Below are 17,312 nucleotides of genomic sequence, written 5' to 3'. Positions count from 1 at the left end.
TAATGTTAACACACCCCAAGCTGACCATATCCGAAGGCCACCACCTTGGAATAATCACATAAAACCTCCAAAAATAGCTTGCTCTTCCTCAAAGCAAACAGTTAGGCTTATGTCTGCTCAGTTCTTCCCCCAGCTCAGGAAATCCTTCGGCGGTTAAAAGGTCAGGCCTTACTGAGTGGCTTGCTTAAGAAAACATGGCCATCCTTTCCTTTGATTAATGTGTGATTGAATGGGATCTTCAAAATAGAGCAAAGGAAACACATTTCAACAACATGCTGGTGTGGAATATTGCAGGGTACTACCTTCTTGAATTGTGATGGAACCTTTCATTTGGTAAATTAGATTATCACGAAAAGGTCCCAGTGGGCTAAACTGTATTACAACTACACATGTGGGTATGATGAGGTTGGAAGCACATCGAGAAACGTATGTCTTTCCGTGAGGGGATGCACACAGTTTTTAGGAACTGATTGATAACCGTAAGGCTTTACAATGTTGGCTGAAGCAGAGGGCCCAGTGGTATCCCCCAACTTTAAGGCAGGTCCTACATTTATAATGGGGTGGGATTTTTAATGGATACGTGTAGGTCTTTCAATGACTGATGCCTGATGGTCTTACAACTGGTCCCCCACTTTTAAAATCATTCCACCATGACTGCCCATAGAGGCCATAATTATATGCCCCTTCAATGTATGAACAGACTCCCTCTTTACAACTAGTCCCAGGCTATGTGAAGTGAATCTTGAACAGAAGCACTTTGTAAATCCAGTGCAGAGTAAAGATGGATTGGGTGACAGATTAATCACAGTCTTGTTAACAAATGGTGAAATGCATGAAGTTTGTGAGTGATGAGATTGTGGATGTTTATTTGATGGAGTATATGGAACACTGATCTCAGCTTCAAAGCTTTTGCCACACAGTTTGTGGTATCATTAAAAAGGTTCCAAATCCGTAGCCATGCCAAAGTCCTTTTGTGGGTGCATGAGCTGTCACTGCTCTAAATGAAAACTCCAAAAGTGTGGGTGTGTTCCTTGCTGTATGGTTTGGCCTTTGCTAGGGACTTTGCTAGATTATTGTACTTTTAATTTACCTTTGAGCAAGATAAATCTTTTAATGTGGGGAAGAGTCATATTGCCTACAGTAGCTTTATATTAAGTTCCAACCAATTGTGTGGTTGCCTCACGTGAATTGTGGTTTCCCTCCCCAATTGATAGTAACATGTAAAGGTTAAAAAGCATGTACAGTGTGGGGATGGAAGTGTGGCTTGTACTTTTGATATGCTAAGTGCCTTTCCGAATATAGATTTATTGGTGATAATGCTGTACTCATAGAGCTAGTCCAACCGACATATTAACATCAGTTTTCTTTATGCCTCTTTAGGTGTGTGGAAATTCATATGAAAATTAAAGGCTTGAGGACTGTCCAGGTTAATTAACTTACTGACAAGATTCTTTGTTGGCCTGAGTGATATTAGCTTAGTCCACAACAAGGTCACATGGCATAAATTACACATATTTATATGTATCCCTCCAAAATGTACCTGTTTACTCTTAAACCCTTTTAACACTATAGAAATCTCAGGGTTGATGCGGGGCTTGTGCAAGATTGAAAACTGGCAACAATTCATACTTGAAAATATTCGACCCTGTGCCAACCCTGCATTAACCCTGAGATTGAGTTCAATCCTGATTGAACTCAACCCTGCTCCAGACTCATGAAGGGTTAATATTTTTCAATCCAGGTTAAAAATTCATACATTCATCATTGGCATATCCAGGTTGAACTCGAACCTGATAAGCTGGGTTTGCATGAAGCATATGAGAAGCAATGTCGGGTTGAACTTGAGTTGAAACATTGAATGTTCGACCCAGTGCAGTCATGGGCTTGCCCAAGGTTGATTTCAACTGGGGTTTAGAGGCTGCAGTGTGAAACAGCTGTTAATTTAGGTATCATGCAGCTGTGCAACCCCCCAACCCACCAAAAAAGAAAACAAATATTGGAGGGAGGTTCAGGCAAATGTAGTTTTGTTATTCTTTCCGATAGTTTCCATATATACTGCATTAAACATATGTTGCAATTTCACTTCTTTCACTTTAAATCTTCTTCAGTTTTTGCTTTTCTTTCTTTTACCCTCTTATTTTTTTAAAGCTCCATCATCATTGGCATGTGGGAGGGAGGCAGGAAAGAGGCACTTGCCCCTCCTCCTTTGCCCCCTTGATTAATGAATAGAAAATAAGCAAAGAAAAAAAGAAAAACAATGAACAAGGAAGGAGGAAAAGGAACAAATTTCCTGAAGGGTAATTACTGCCCTTCAACCGTTGATGGTTTGTCAACTTGCCATGGATGTGTATCTTGCCTTTGCTTCGAAAGAGCATTGTCCATGTCCAGTGTTACCCACTCGGTCACATAGTTCCTTCGGGAAACTGAGATGAAATGTTTGCTTGTGATGAGTTGAAAAAAGTTCTTAATTGACTTTTCAATTCTGCTTACCTCATTATTGCAGGAAATAGGTTGTGATGGCATCCTGGGCTCTGGCCTCAAGTTGGACAAGTGCGGCGTGTGTGGAGGCACCAACACCCAGTGTGAGGTGATGTCCGGTGTCTTCACCACCAATAACATGGGGCACGGCTACCACAAGATCACCACCATACCAACGGGAGCCATGTACATCAATGTCACTGAGCTCACCAAGAGCAGGAATTACTTGGGTCAGTAGGCATAGATCTGGAGACAGGGTTTTAGGATCAACCCTCCCCCTCACACTAAGTGCAAATTTTTAATTTAATGTTTAGTGGCCTGAGTCTAAAGGTTAGATCCCTTAAAAAGTATTAATTATGTAGGGGTGTTATTTTGCATGTACAGTTAAGGACAAAACAAACAGATTAATGGCTTCACCAATGGTGAAAACTACATGTACGCCCCTTGTGTGAACAGAAATGTTTCCAACCCCCCCCCTTAGAAATCTTAGATCCTCTTTTGGTCAGGAACTTGAAATGTTTGAAAGACTGTTTAGTCATTCATTTGTTACCTTAAATCATTTGACATTGTCATTACCCCTTGTAAATCCACTCACAATTCCAGGGGATGTGAGCCAATTGGTTATCCCTGTTATCATAGCATCAGATTTGAGTTTAGGGAACATGAGCTTTGTAAAAACCATTTTGTTCTGAAATTATCCTGTTTGTGGGCGGTTTAAAGGATGTATTCATCACCATCATGATGATTCAGGAAATCATCCACAGTAGAGGAAGAGTGAAAACTTCCCATTTGCCATGTGGTTTGTTTGTCATGTATTGTCATGTCCCCTAATTATTGTCACTGCTGCATATGTGTAGAGATTAGAAATTAGGTTATTTTAGCAAGAATGGCAGTGAGTTAATTACTTTCTTTGCACTTACCTGAGCATTAAACTGCATGCTTTTAACACAGATGTAGATGGACATGCACAATTTAGGTTTAAAGGAACAAGGTGCCCTGATGTCAAGGGGATTATGTAATGATCAATTGCCAAATTAATTTGATCTTTTGAAAACAAGAATATGCATGTTTCATACACATGTTTGTAGCCTGTATTTCACAGAACTTACATGTACTTGACTTGAGTCAGATTACTATTTGCAATTCTTTCTAAACTTTATAAAATGATGCCATAAACTTTCCATCCCATCATCCGACTTAAGGGGCCATGGTTTCACGTTGTATTGGGGGAGGCTTCCCCAAGAAGCCAGCTCAGCAGGTCGGTTACTTGGGCCAGGCCCCAGTAAGTGTGAGATGTCATGTGAATGTGAAATTGAATGCAGTCCCACTGACACAAGTGAGGACAGAAGAAGAATGAAACCAAAAGCACTGTGTGTGAAACTGATGAGGAGTTTATTTCCTAAATGCTACAAACTCCTTTTGATTTCTTTCAGAATCCCATACTATCCTGGCTGTCCAAAGCCAGGTTGACAGGTTTTGTGTAATTTAGCAAAACTTAATTAATCAATAGAGTGAAAACAAAGGTTCAGGTTACCAGGTATACTAGTACTTTAAAAAAAAATAAAATATATGATAACCATGGATAAATGCCTTTCAAACGGATTTATCATATGTAAAAAAAGAAAACCTCTTCATCTGTACAGCATTATTTGTTATTTCCAGTCAAATTTGTTTTGCATCATAGGATAGAACTGAAATTACAATTTGGTCATTTTCCCTTAGCCACTTGTTTCATTCCTTTTCTGAGATTTTTTTGTATGAACTGACTTGTAGACATTTTCCCTTGCTGAATATTTCTTTTATTTTGATCATTTGATTTGACAGCTCTTGAAGGTGTGAATGGAAACAAATACATCAATATGGACTGGAAGATTGACCCTCCGGGCAACTACTCTGTCGCTGGCACATTTTTCATTTACAAAAGAATGCCTGGCAGAACAGGAGTCGGTGAGCAGTTACTTGCTGATGGACCTACTACAGAGGACCTGAATTTAATTGTAAGTAATTTTGCTATTTTGGGAAGGAAGAGGTTCCTGTGAGTGCTTGTACTTGTTGTTCTGCAATAGCTGGCTTCTCTGGTGGCAGAAGGGGCAAGGTGGCCCCCTTCCACTTGGCATGTCTTGTACAGAGTTTCATGTTTCCGCACTTGCATCACATACCTTTTTGGTACACGTCTTTAATGTTATGCAATCACTGTTAATTACTATGGGGCATAGGTCTGGTGTGGCAAAAATTACCTGCAAACTTTTGAATAGTTAACTGAGCATATCTACTTTCATTCGAGCAAAAAAGATAAATAGTCCAAGGAGGTCTGATAAAGTTAAAGTCCTTAACGTAGCTGTCTGAATTCATTTGTTTTGATGTGTTCTTGTGAGTTTTAATGATAGAATTTGCTGGACTCTTTCTGGTTGGATGTTTTTATGACAAACATCTTGAAGTGATTTTCAGACTTAAAATGATTTAATATTTATTTGTGGGCTATTCTAATTAAAGCAAGTGCCTACTGTTTCTTGTTTAAGTTGGCAAAATGTTTACACCTTGATTATGTCAATATTAAGTTGTTAATGTTCACCTTGAAATGTTCACAGATGTTCGTCTGTGTCCTCAGTGTTTGTGTTGGTGTATGCTCGAGGTAAGGATAAAAAATCAACTGGTCCCCTTGAATCCCATGTTTGTACAAGAACAATATTTACCTTACAGTCCACCATTTGTATTTTTATCTGTTTTGAAATTTATTTCCCTGCAGCTGATCAGCCAGCAAAAAAATCCCGGAATTTCTTATGAGTACTCTGTACCAAGAAAGATGCCTGGCCATGGGGTGGCATCCCCTATGTCCAGTTTGCCCCAGCCCAAGCCAGTTGTACCACAGAGGGGACAGGTTATCATCCGGCAGGATACTCCACAATCCAGGTCTCAGGTACAGCACTGTCTTTTAACCACTTGGTGAGGGAGGACATCTAAACACCATCCAGGAGCCTGGGTGAAATGCCGAGTGAGGACATGCCTTGACTGGGCTGAAATCTTAACAGTCAAGCATTCCTCAACTCGCCCCACCTTCAGTAGATGATTATTAACACCCTAATGCCCCTTTTGTTTTGTACACACACACAGAAAGTCCAAGAAGAGTGTTGAAGTGGACTCTGTCATGAACTTGGCTACTGTGCATTGCCTGTTGTGATAACAAATATTCTATGGGTACACCCTAGAGTCTTTAAAAATATGAAGTTGCTGTAAGAAATAGCATAGGAATACTTTTCGGATGGCTCTTAAGCTTGTGATTCAATATTTGAAAAGTTCGCTGCTGTTTGTAGAAAGTCAAAAGGTTTTTGCCATAACTACAGATTAGTGCTCGGTTGGCTTTAAGGACACAAGTTCTCTTTCGGCTGTACTCTGCTTCATGTACATGTACCACTGCATGTTTCATGGAGTTGTCCAAAGTGGGAAATTCATGTGAAAGATTTTCCTTACATTTGCATGTTTTATAACATGCAGTTTTGTAGGCACCTAGCTGATTTTGTTGTCCGGCATAGGCTCAATGCCCAATGTACCTAGTGGATTATCCAGCCATGTCCATTACCTATGACCTAAATGTTTGCAGATGCTGCATAGCATGTTGCAGCTATTTATGGACTCTGATGTGTTAAATCATCAGTAATGCCATAATGTAAATGTACTCTCAATTTGCCAGAGCATCAATTCTAATAGTCCAATAAACAACTTCCTTGTCATTTCTGCTTCCCCAGAGGAGCACAAGTTTCCTCCAGTAACATGTCTCAGCCTCAGGCAACAGAGAATAAGCACTAACAAAAACTTTTGATTTGGCAGGTAATTGATGCAGGAAGACCCCAATATGAGGACTGACAATTTAAGTGTCATGTGATCTACATCTGATTGACACTGATTTATGCTAACTGATTAGGAACAATTAGAGTCAATGAGCCAAAGGCAAGAGGCTTGAGAGTGAGATAACAGGATCAAACAAGGGTCAAGGGTCAAGCAAGGGCATGCAGGGTGTGACCCCCTGATGAGTAGCTGGCCCTCCTTTGGCAAAAACTATAAGCGTCAAAATTTACTATTGTTCTTGCAATCTGCCCCCCAGCTGATACTAAGGCCTCCCAATGCTTTGAAAGCGGCGATGAGGATGCTAATTTGACCGTTGCAGTTTTGTAAAATAAAAAGAAGCTGTGAACAGTGTGTTTGATTTAGCTAGGTTATAATCCCACCTTACTGTTGTCATTCATAGAGCATAAAAGTGTACCCATTTTTCTTGTTTTTTTGGCATTCATAGGTCAGTGGTGGTGTGTCATTGAGTACTTTCTTGAGTGCTGGCCAACCAGCCCCAGTCTTTCCGTCAACAGGCTCCAAAGAAAACCATGCACAGAGTCCTGTGGAACCATCAGCACAACCAGACGAAGGAACAAGCTTCAGTCCGCAGGGCCCAGAGACTGATCCCAGTGGCCAACTACAGAGTGATGGCCATCGGGGGTCAGATCCGGATGCCGAAACCCATCAACTGGGCAGTGACCACTCTGGCAACAAACATCTGGGGAAAGGTCGTGGGCACCATCGAGGTGCTGGCCAGCACGGGAATCATGATGCAGACAGAGGCCAAGATGACAGTGGTCCGAGCCGGAGTGAAGTTGGCAGCCGTCCCCGAGACGACCAGCCAGAGGAACCACAAGCAGACAGCGGCTTTGCAACATATCCTGCTGAGCCTTTCAGCGGCGTTGGGACGCAGGCCAGGGAGCTGCCAGACTCAGTGTACCAGCAAGCAGTGTCTGCCAGAGAGCAGGGAGGAACTGGAAACCCCAGGCAGGGCCAACAATACCAGGCCCACAGGGATAGAGCCAATCCAGGAAGTGGCTCACACCTCGGCAGTAGTGGCCGCCGGCAGCATATCCAGCCCAACCCTCAACCAGTCAATCCATATCCAGGCAGATACCAAACTTTCCCTAATCCAAATCCTTATTACCCAAATGGAAATCCAAATCCTTACCCAAATTCTAATCACGATCCCAATCCATACCCAAATCGTAACCCATATCCCAACCAAAACCCCAACCGGTACCCAAACCCCAACCCTTATCCTAATGGCAATCCGCAAAGACCCTATTCCAATGCCAAACCCAGTATGAATCCTTATCAGAGCCAAGGTGCTAATCCTAACCCCTACCCCAATCCCAACCCTAAGCCAAACCCTGGTAACCCCTACCCGAACCCTTACCCAAACCGCTATCCTAATGGTCAGGACCCAGCATCGGGCAGGTCTCCATCCAACCCACAGCAGCCCCAGAGGCCCTACCTGGAAATTGACCCCATTGAGTCCCATCGTGGGAGCAGCGAGGGATCAAGCACTTTCGGCTCCAGTGATTTTTCAGCCCTGGAAGGCAGCCAGTATGGTAGCAGGGATTCACAGGCCAGATACGGCTGGATTGATGCAGGACTGACTGAGTGCTCTGCAAGCTGTGCTGGAGGTAAGCTTCTGAAACTTCATTCTATTGGATGTCATCTTTTGGCAATGTTTCCTTACAGCTAGCTTCTCTGCTAGGTTTTGAAATTTACTGTTTCACATCATTTCCTTTTTGTAGTGAGAATGATTGCTAGACAAAAGAAATCAGTAATATTTTAGGGGTATGGAAGCATTTTTGGTTACTCTGTTAATTAATGTGCTCTTTATAGTTGATTTCATTTTAATTGGATTAATCAGTATTTTGTGAAATATAAATCTTCCTTTCGGAAGATGCAAGATAATTACATTTACCTAAATCCTCTTCGAGCAATAAATCTAAAACTTCCACATGTAGAACTTTAAACAAACTGTTTTTAGGTAGTATAAAGACATTCTAAAACAAGCACATAGCCCCCTCTAAAAGTGGTCTTTAATGGAATTCACACAAATGTTTGTGAATAATTGAATGGTTGAACATTCATAAAGATTCAACAGAATATTCCTAAAAATTTGCCCAAATTTATTCCACTTTTAATAAAAAAAATTTCAGCTTTTTACAGTGATGATCACCTAACTGCTTTATTAGCTTTCTAGTGAACTTGTTTTGGAAGCACATATAAAGCTGAATTGGAGAGTGGGCTGGGACTCAGATTTTTCTTTGTTTTTTGACTGCTTATTTTGAGATTCTTTCCTAAAAATCTTTGGCAACTGCCTGAAATTGCAAGATACCTTCTAAATTACCTTTAGCAATTCAATGATTGACAGAGAACGGAAATATTTCCGCCAGTCAGGGGTTAACTTGTCAGGATCTCGGTGAAGTGAGAGAGCACTGACATCATGGTGTACTCCTCTGGTCTTAAAATAACCCAGCTAGTCTTGTTTTTAAACAAATTTCTTCTGAAGCTGAAACGAAGGAAGTTATCGAGATTAGAACCATCAGTAGGTATGCCATGCTTTATTAGCACTGCCAAATCTATGCACTACCATTCAGTATCCCCCACCGAAAGGATTTTTATTATACTTGCCGACGTATGTTTGTTTTCATTTTTGTGATGTTGGTTGTGAAAAATTGGTAATTGGGATACTCGTATCTGAGAAGTTAAAAGATGTCACTATTTGATAAAGGGTATAAATTGCCTCTCTTGCAAAGGCACAGTTTGACATGTAATTCACAATCTGGTATTTCTTTAACGTGCATGTACCCATATGTGTATGTAGCATACAGTGTTTAGTTTTCCCTTTAAACAATTTTCAAAGGACAGGGTAAAGGATGGTAGTGCAGGACATAGTTTACAGCTTGTCCTTAAATGTGGAAAGAGTTTCCATAGATAATAATCATCTCCCGAATTCAACTCCAACGTCAAGCATCAAAACTGTATCATGTCCTGTTATCCCCCAGCAACATACTTGTACCTCTTCCTCTTTTAATAAACCTTGGCAAGGACCCAGTTACTGTGGTCTTGTCTGCTGTGACTCAACCCTAGTATTGATCAGGCATGTAGTAATGCTGAATACAAGTACAAACATGAACATATTGTTTTCATTTGGCATGTGTAAACACATGGTTGGAAATTATCCACATACTTCTGTCACTTTGTGCCAACACTGCACATGAATTGTTTTTGCTGATTTGTGAGCTGACCTATGGTATATTGGATTAAAGTCTTTGAAAGCCACTCCTGATAAATCACTGTTTGTGGCTTTTCCATGCAGTTGTATGGGTACTACTGCATCATGCTTTTTCCAGGAAAGTGTTTTATGGGGTGCAGTCCTGTTCTTGTTTTAGTTCTTAGTATGAGGTAAAACTTTCAAAATCTTTCCCACTGTCTTTGCACACATTCTTACATTAAAAATTTACCTGAAAAATAGAAGTGGAAATTCCTACCATTTCAGAAAATAGCTGTAAAATCTGATCAGTATAGGAAAGGGAAGCAAAGTTCGTAACAATGACATTAAGAAACTTAAGAACCATAATAATGTTCATTGCATAATTGTATAAAATTGGACTTTAAATAAGGGACTTAGTGTGTAATGGGGTGGTTTCAAACTCATTTTTACAGGGTCTTCAGAAAGTTCAGATGACAATGGACCAAGCTAGGTTAGGTCCATAATCATTCAGGGCCCCTACGAGTTTTAAAAGCACTACATTTTGTTTTAAATTGACCCATCTCATTTTTATTTCTCTTCATTCATACCTTTTTGGTGGCAAAATAAAAATAAGTCGAAAATTCTTACATTCTTGTGGTTTTTGGAACACCCTTCTAACCATATGGATGGTTTGAGCCTTGCACTCGCAATACAATATCTCCCTGGTACAGAAATTGGTGCACGTTGTGCATGCTGTTATGCAGCATGCAGCTGAGCTTGTGTTAAGTGAAAATTTGATGCTGTATAAAATGTGAACTCATTGGTTGTGTCGCCCATACCTACATGACAACAATGACTGTCATGAATGAAGGTTGTAATCCACAAAGTAGGAGTCACAATTTCATATCATGATTGTGCTAAAAACCATGTTACTATTATTATCTATTCAAACCTGCCCATGTGAGAGGCTGTCAACCGATAGAAATGGGTAAACTTCCTTAGGTATTTATGAATAGTTGATTGCTTGAGACAATGTGCCTAGAAAATAACATAAATTAACCCTTTTTAAAATTTGAGGAAACGGGCCCCGATTTGCAAAAATTGTTCCAGAAGCCAAACCATTATTTGTTTCCTCAGTCTCAGCCACAACATGAAGAGAGGGGCATTACTGAATTGATTTCATCCGAAGAAAATTAAGGCAGCTTGCCTAGTTTCCTTTGAAAAAGTTGAGTAAACTATTGACCTATACAATTTTCCATTTCAGTTCTGTTTTGTCTATGTGCAAGAACTACAGTAGTCTTAGTACATACCTGTTGCAATGATAAATCTGCGTGCACAAATAGTGTATTTTCATGGAAGGCTTTCAGTGAAACTGGTTACACGTTACTGCTAATTGGACTCCATTGGAGAGTGACAGATCCCATTTGGATAGACCTTCTTCACAAGTCCTTTTTCTTCACACGTTCCTTTTTTTCTACATCCTTTTTCTGGAAAGGCTGTTTTGATCTTGACAGCAGTGAGGGAAAATTCTGTTTTATGTATCTCATATCAGGGTATTCAAAGTTTGGATGGGGAAAATAATGTAGCAGGATACCCAAACTGCCTGCTTTCAACTGCCTTTGGCTCTTGTTGTCAGTGATTTTAAGAAGACCTTTCTGAAGTTTCTTGTGGTATTGCAACAGTATTATTTTTTTTTTTGGGGGGGGGGAAAGGAGGGCTTGTCTTTGGTTTTGGTTCTTGTTGTTGTTTTGTCGTGTTTTGACTTAAGTATGATATCTTGTTTTCTCACCTAGCTCTTTGGTGAATACAGGGTTCTCCTGAAGTACACAGTACATGTGGTGGTATTTTTGTTTGGCAACCAACAGGAAATTGGCCTATTGCTCTAACCCTGCCTTCAGCCAGAGGTTGTGCATTATCTCTGCCCACTGCACCTACCTCTCAACTTCCTTAAGACAAGGGGGCTTATCCCCAAAGATGCAAGGTAATTTTCCCGTGGGATCGGGCCCTTATGGAAATAGCAGGTCATCCATGGGTGGTACCTCTTTACCCAAGGGGAAAGTCCTGCACTATTTAGCTCCAGATTTAGATTTTAAATTTTTCTCCTCCCTACTTTAAAAAGACCACTTTTGGGGTTGGCACGACACTCTGGGATAGCACAGGGTAGGCAGCCTAAAGTTTAGCCACACAGATTCGGGTGCCACATGTATATGATTATGAACCTTAAAAAGAATCACATACCGATTTCAACTGTTGCCTCCTCATGCAGCCTGAAGAAAAGACGTTTCCATTTTTAGATAGGCCTATAGCTTTTTGAATGCTGGTAGTTGTCAATTACTAAAGTTTGAATGGTCATTTATACAAGGACCAATCAACCATCAGTCATCATAAGCCTACTCAATGTTTACAATTAAAGCATGCATATTAACACATGCCTAGCAAATTTTAGCAGCAGTGCAGTACTAATTAATAATTATCAGTTCTAACGAAGATTGTCATATTTAATCTTAGTTGTGTATCCATCAGGGATCCAGGGGTATCCCCTGGCATGGGTGTCGATATTTTTTCATATGTGGGGGGGAGATAATTTCTGAAAGGTCATCCTTGTGCCAAACTTGACATGGCACAGGGTCCAAGGGCCTACTTAGGGGGATGATTATATTGGTAATCCTCCCTGGTATAAAAGCCATGCCCCTGGAGTGAGAGTTTTTTCGTTGAAAGAAAAAAATGAGAGAGAGAGACAGTTTGGGGACTGTTTCACCCCCTTCCCAATGCATATAAAAAGTTCCAAAAGTTAACATTAACCTGCAAAAAAGCAAAAAAGGTTATGAGCTGAGTAACCTCAGATTGTTGTGACTGCCTCAGTGCGGTCTCCTTAAGTCTGGATGTCACTTCATTCATCACCTGCTTTATCTTGTCCGCTTCTCAAGGAGAATTAATGCTATACTGCAAGTTCATGTTCCCAACCGGACTCAGCCAATTGAGGTTTGTGGGCCTGATCTAAGCATGTCGATTCCTTTTCAAGTAGGATGTAAAGAAGGAAAACCATGCACATGCACCAACCATCTTTTCAGGTGGTTTGAGCATACCTCATTGAAAACTTTAACACAGAAATAAGGGGCAGGAAAGCCTAATTCTGTTAATCAGTTAAGAATCCATGCACAGTAACATTCCTGAGATTCAGGATGCTTTTCTTTGATAATTGACTGAAAGGGTTAGTGGAAATACATGTGCACTATGCCATAAAAATGATGCGATTTACATAGTACAATTCTAGAAGTGCCAACATTGTGATCCTGTTAAGCTTAATTGAAAAATTAGGCTGAGTGCATGTGCAGCTGTAATAAACATGTAACTAGACACTAATGCCTGGTTCTTAAGAAAAATATTTTTTTCTGCTCACTCTTTCATTGACAAAGCTCTTGTATTTACACGTACATGTAGGTCTGATGTGCTCAAAATGCTGCAGACTAGGCCACCCTTGATGGCTTTAGGCTGTCCAACCCATATTTCATTTAGCTGTGGTTCAGTTATGTGGAAAAATGGGATTTGTATGCCATGAAAATATTTTTCAAAATCCTGGCTTGGGTCCCGAGGAAAGCAGATGACCCTGCCAACTTTACATGTCTGACAAGTATTTTTGCATCTATAGGTAGCCTTTACAACTTAAGAACAAGCTGATGTGTATTGGTAGCTTTCTGAAGTAGATTTGGACTGGCAGGGAGCCATTTCATTGATAAAGTGCACATGGTGGAAAGAGTTAGACTTGGCAAGACCTTTTTATGCTACACGTGTGTTTGTCATAGGGATTAGTTTAGTCTCTTTTTTGAAAATGAATGAGATTGAGGGAGCGTTAGTAATAATGTGTGTTTGGAAAAAATTCAATCAATTGTAGCTAGAAATTGCTGGGAGACTTTTCAGAAAATGATATGTTAGCACTGCCACCTGTGCCTGGTTAATGGGGATGGTTTACCTTAAAGTAAATGTATGTAAAAGCCATTAGGGACTTTTTGGGGGGATAATTTCTGTCGAATTTGAGTTTGACTTTTCTCATTGATTTCCATCACTTGAAGTTTGAGAGTGGTTTCTGTTTGCTGCAGGGGATAGGCCTTAATCTGGAGAGACTAGCCTCAGTTTTGTTTATTTTTTTGTTGTTGATTTTTGAAGGAAAGTTGCGACTAAATTGCAGAGACAGCAAAATTTGTCCCCATAACGTTTTGGTCCCACAATGGCAGTATATAGCAACAAGAGTGTAGGCCCCTCAACCAAGGAATAAGTGAGTGTGTTCACCCAAGATCAAACACTCTAAGATGTAGTATTTGTTACAAAATGCTTTTACCAAAGATCTTCTCACTGCAATGTTTGTTGGCATCATAATACCGTGCACTGTATCTTCATCAGTTACATGAAATAAGTCTAGCACACAGGTTAAAGAATTTTTGTTTTATAGATCAGTGCTCCATTATGCAACTCTGATTACAAATATTTGTGCAGTCATCAGTATAGGTGTTAGCACAATTTGGGTTAACCACTTCTTCTTGGGGTGGGGGCAGGGATTTGTTGGGGAAGCTCTCATCAGCTGAAAAAAATAAACAATTAAAGTGGGAGGGGGTTAATCCCAGACAGCAAACCGTCAGCAACAGTCGGCAGGGGTCTAAAAATGTCGCCGTCGGTATCAAACATTGGGCAAATGTTGGCTACAGATGTATAACTGCTTTATTTCTATATGCATCACAGAGTTGATCAGCCTACGTCAGTTTTTTGTCGAAATACAAAGTCAATTTGAAGTCAACCTTTGAACGTTGAACTTTTGTCTGAATATGGTCAGTATCTGACAATAGTCAATGGTCCATGTTCTGACGTCGGGTGGACGTCCCATCTGTAGTCTCTGTGTGACTTACATCTGCACTGTACAATGTTACTGTAAAATGTATAATGTTGTACTGCCTTTTGAGACAGTAATCTACTATAAACCACCTTTACATTTGTTACACATATGTAGTTTGCATATAAATGCCATTCATTGCCGGAAAAAGTAATATTTTAATGAGAACGAATTTTTTTTGTTTTCCATCTACCCACCGTGATTACTTTAAGGAGGCTTATAAACAAAAAACAGCTCCAATTTTACTTCTAAGTATGATTCTGGAATCTGTAACAGAGTAAAAAAATGTAGTCTCTGATTACATGAATAAGTTAAATAAATGAAAACCCCAACTCCTGGGGAAGCTTCTGTAAGTGACAGGTAGGTTATATTTTAGTCAACAGGATGTCACTTCAATGTCGGCTAGATGCGGGATTAAAAAAAACAGGAAAAGGTCAAATTAAGTGTCGATTGGATGTGTAGCAACCAAGAAACAGCAGTGCCTCAACGGCAATTAGATGTTTTTGTGACATTTTAATGTTAATCTAATGTTTTCTCAACCTGTGAGTTATAGGTTATCCTGACGTCGGCATTGGGTGCAAACATGATGTCAGATACTGGCATTTTTCAACATTAACTTGGTCATCGCCTGACATTATAACGAAGTTAATACAACATCGGTCTGTTGTTGGGGATATTAAGCCAATATTAAGCAAATTTGTGACCTGTATTTTTCATTTTTTTCACATTTTTCCTTTTTTTTTCCAAATCCTTTTTTTTTTTTGGTGGGGGGGCGTGTTATGAGGGTTGGGGAGAGTGTCCCTTTCCCCCCATCCTGACGCCCATGGTACTCAGCCCTTAGGCTATACTGTAGTCTTGATTCCTGACATGATTTGAACATAGGATTTGAGATATGCTATAAAGCCACCTGTATAAATTAGATGGGATCAGGTCAACTCGGACCCAAACCAACTCGGACCCATTCCAACTCGGACCCATGCCAACTCGGACCCAGGACCAACTCGGACCCACGCCAACTCGGACCCACGACCATTTCGGACCCACAACCAACTCGGACCCACGCCAACTCAGACCCACGCCGTTTCGGACCCAACTCGAGTCAACTCGGACCCACTGTGTCTTATGGTTGCATTACACCAAATACGCGCCCATAGACCGAAATAGCGCTGACTCTTGAACCTCGCGAAGAGGTTGGCCTTCATTTTTTCGTTGGAAATTCAAGATTATGGACAGATCGATCACTTTTCGTTTCAATTTTATGAACTTTTTTATTCGCCTTTTCCCGAAGATACCCCCTAATAGTAGTAAAACTATGCGCTCATATGAATGTAGCTGCCTGCCTCTATCCAAAATAGGCCCGCATTGTGGGGCTTTTTGTGAAAGAAATACTCTGAACCGGAAACTATCAATCCCAAATTCGGGATTTATATAAATAATTCTATGATCCCTCGTGATTATGGAAGGTCTTATTGTAGAAAATAAGAAACCGTGGGATCACGAAATATTAATAATGAGCTCGCGAGTAGACATATGGCGCTTCAAAACCGTCTCCAAGTTTAAGCCAATAGGAAATATTCCACATTTTTATTTTAAAATGATTTGATTTGTGTTGTTCGAAATTACCAACCTATTTGCATTATTTGGACAGTCAGTTAAGGCCTGTATGGATGAATTCCTCCATCTTGCCGGTATTGGGGGTGGGGGAGGGAATGGGGCAAAGTGGAGGTGCAAGACTTGCCAGGCCAAAAAAAATTGAAAAGTGAGGTGGGGGATAACACCATGAGACACTATAAAAGGTCAATGTTCGTGACATTGATGTATATCTGCAGTATCTGTTGTACGTATGCAGCATCTCTTATGTACATCAGAAGGGCTTATCTGTGGCTTTTTATTGCAACAAAAACTTTGGGGGCTGTTTGGTTAAAGTTCATTCGATTTCTGCTAGTGATCTGGATCTGGAAAAAGGAGAGATTCTGGGAAGCCTGTGCCACTGTCTCCCTGCATAATGTGTAGAGAGGACGTTACAGCTTGGCAGCATGCAGTGCAAAAGTGTCATTTACCAAATGCTAAAATGTAAAAGTGGACGAAATAAACAATTTCAACAAGTTAATCACGCTCCTGGGGTTGGGTCCGAGTTGACTCAGGGTGGGTCCGAGTTGGTCGTGGGTCCGAGTTAGTATTGGCTCCGAGTTGGTTGTGGGTCCGAGTTGGTCGTGGGTCCGGGTTAGTATTGGGGCCGACTTGACATGGGTCCGAGTTGGTCGTGGGTCCGACTTGGCATGGGTCCGAGTTGGCATGGGTCCGAGTTGGTTTGGGTCTGAGTTGACTCGAAACCAATTAGATGTACTGAGGTGGGTGATCTGGATGAGTGATAGTGTCTTCTAGGCTTGCTTTGCATTTACATGGATACACTATAAAATTAAATCCTTTACCAATACTTCTTACGGTTGTATGTAGTTCAGTAAGCTTTGATAAGTACAGTCATCTCCCATTAGAGTGAACTTGGGCAAGACAAAACTCTGGTTAGAACAAATATGGATCACTGGTCAGGTATGAAAAGAGGAGGTAAAGTACACAAATAAATAAGGTGGCATCGAAAATATATTTTTTGTATACAGTGTATTTGAGATCTGTGATTTGATACATGAATGGCCAGGAAAAGCTGCTCAATTATCAGGCTTGGGTGTCTTAGCCTTGAGCACTCACAAGTTCAAGAATTTCAATGGCCCCCAGCCAAAGGCACAAAGTGGATAAGTTGCAAGTGCCTAACTTTTTATTAAAGCATTTTTCCTTGCCTTGGTATCAAGTAGAGGAATTGGTTTGCTAGAGATGCATATTGGAATGGCCCACGGGGACACATAAATTCACAAGTCATGATCTGGAAAAATTTCAATTCCCTTTGCATACGTGGGAAAA

General features: G+C 40.6%; 1 protein-coding gene across 3 annotated transcripts in view; it reads left to right on the top strand.

The window, feature by feature from the left end:
* Positions 1-17,312, top strand: part of LOC110982023 (thrombospondin type-1 domain-containing protein 4-like) — a 118,915-nt gene that overhangs the window by 72,477 nt on the left and 29,126 nt on the right. For all 3 annotated transcript variants that reach the window (XM_022240161.2, XM_022240167.2, XM_087136470.1), the window contains 4 exons: positions 2,504-2,708; positions 4,303-4,475; positions 5,225-5,395; positions 6,767-7,952. In XM_022240161.2, coding sequence (XP_022095853.2) covers positions 2,504-2,708; positions 4,303-4,475; positions 5,225-5,395; positions 6,767-7,952 — 1,735 coding nt within the window. The remainder of the gene's footprint in view (positions 1-2,503; positions 2,709-4,302; positions 4,476-5,224; positions 5,396-6,766; positions 7,953-17,312) is intronic.

This window comes from Acanthaster planci, linkage group LG05 (genome assembly GCF_054643075.1).
Source record: "Acanthaster planci isolate LZ-2023a linkage group LG05, COTS_SCS, whole genome shotgun sequence".
In the NCBI taxonomy this organism is placed as follows: domain Eukaryota; kingdom Metazoa; phylum Echinodermata; class Asteroidea; order Valvatida; family Acanthasteridae; genus Acanthaster; species Acanthaster planci.
This window is presented reverse-complemented; position numbering and strand designations above follow the sequence as displayed.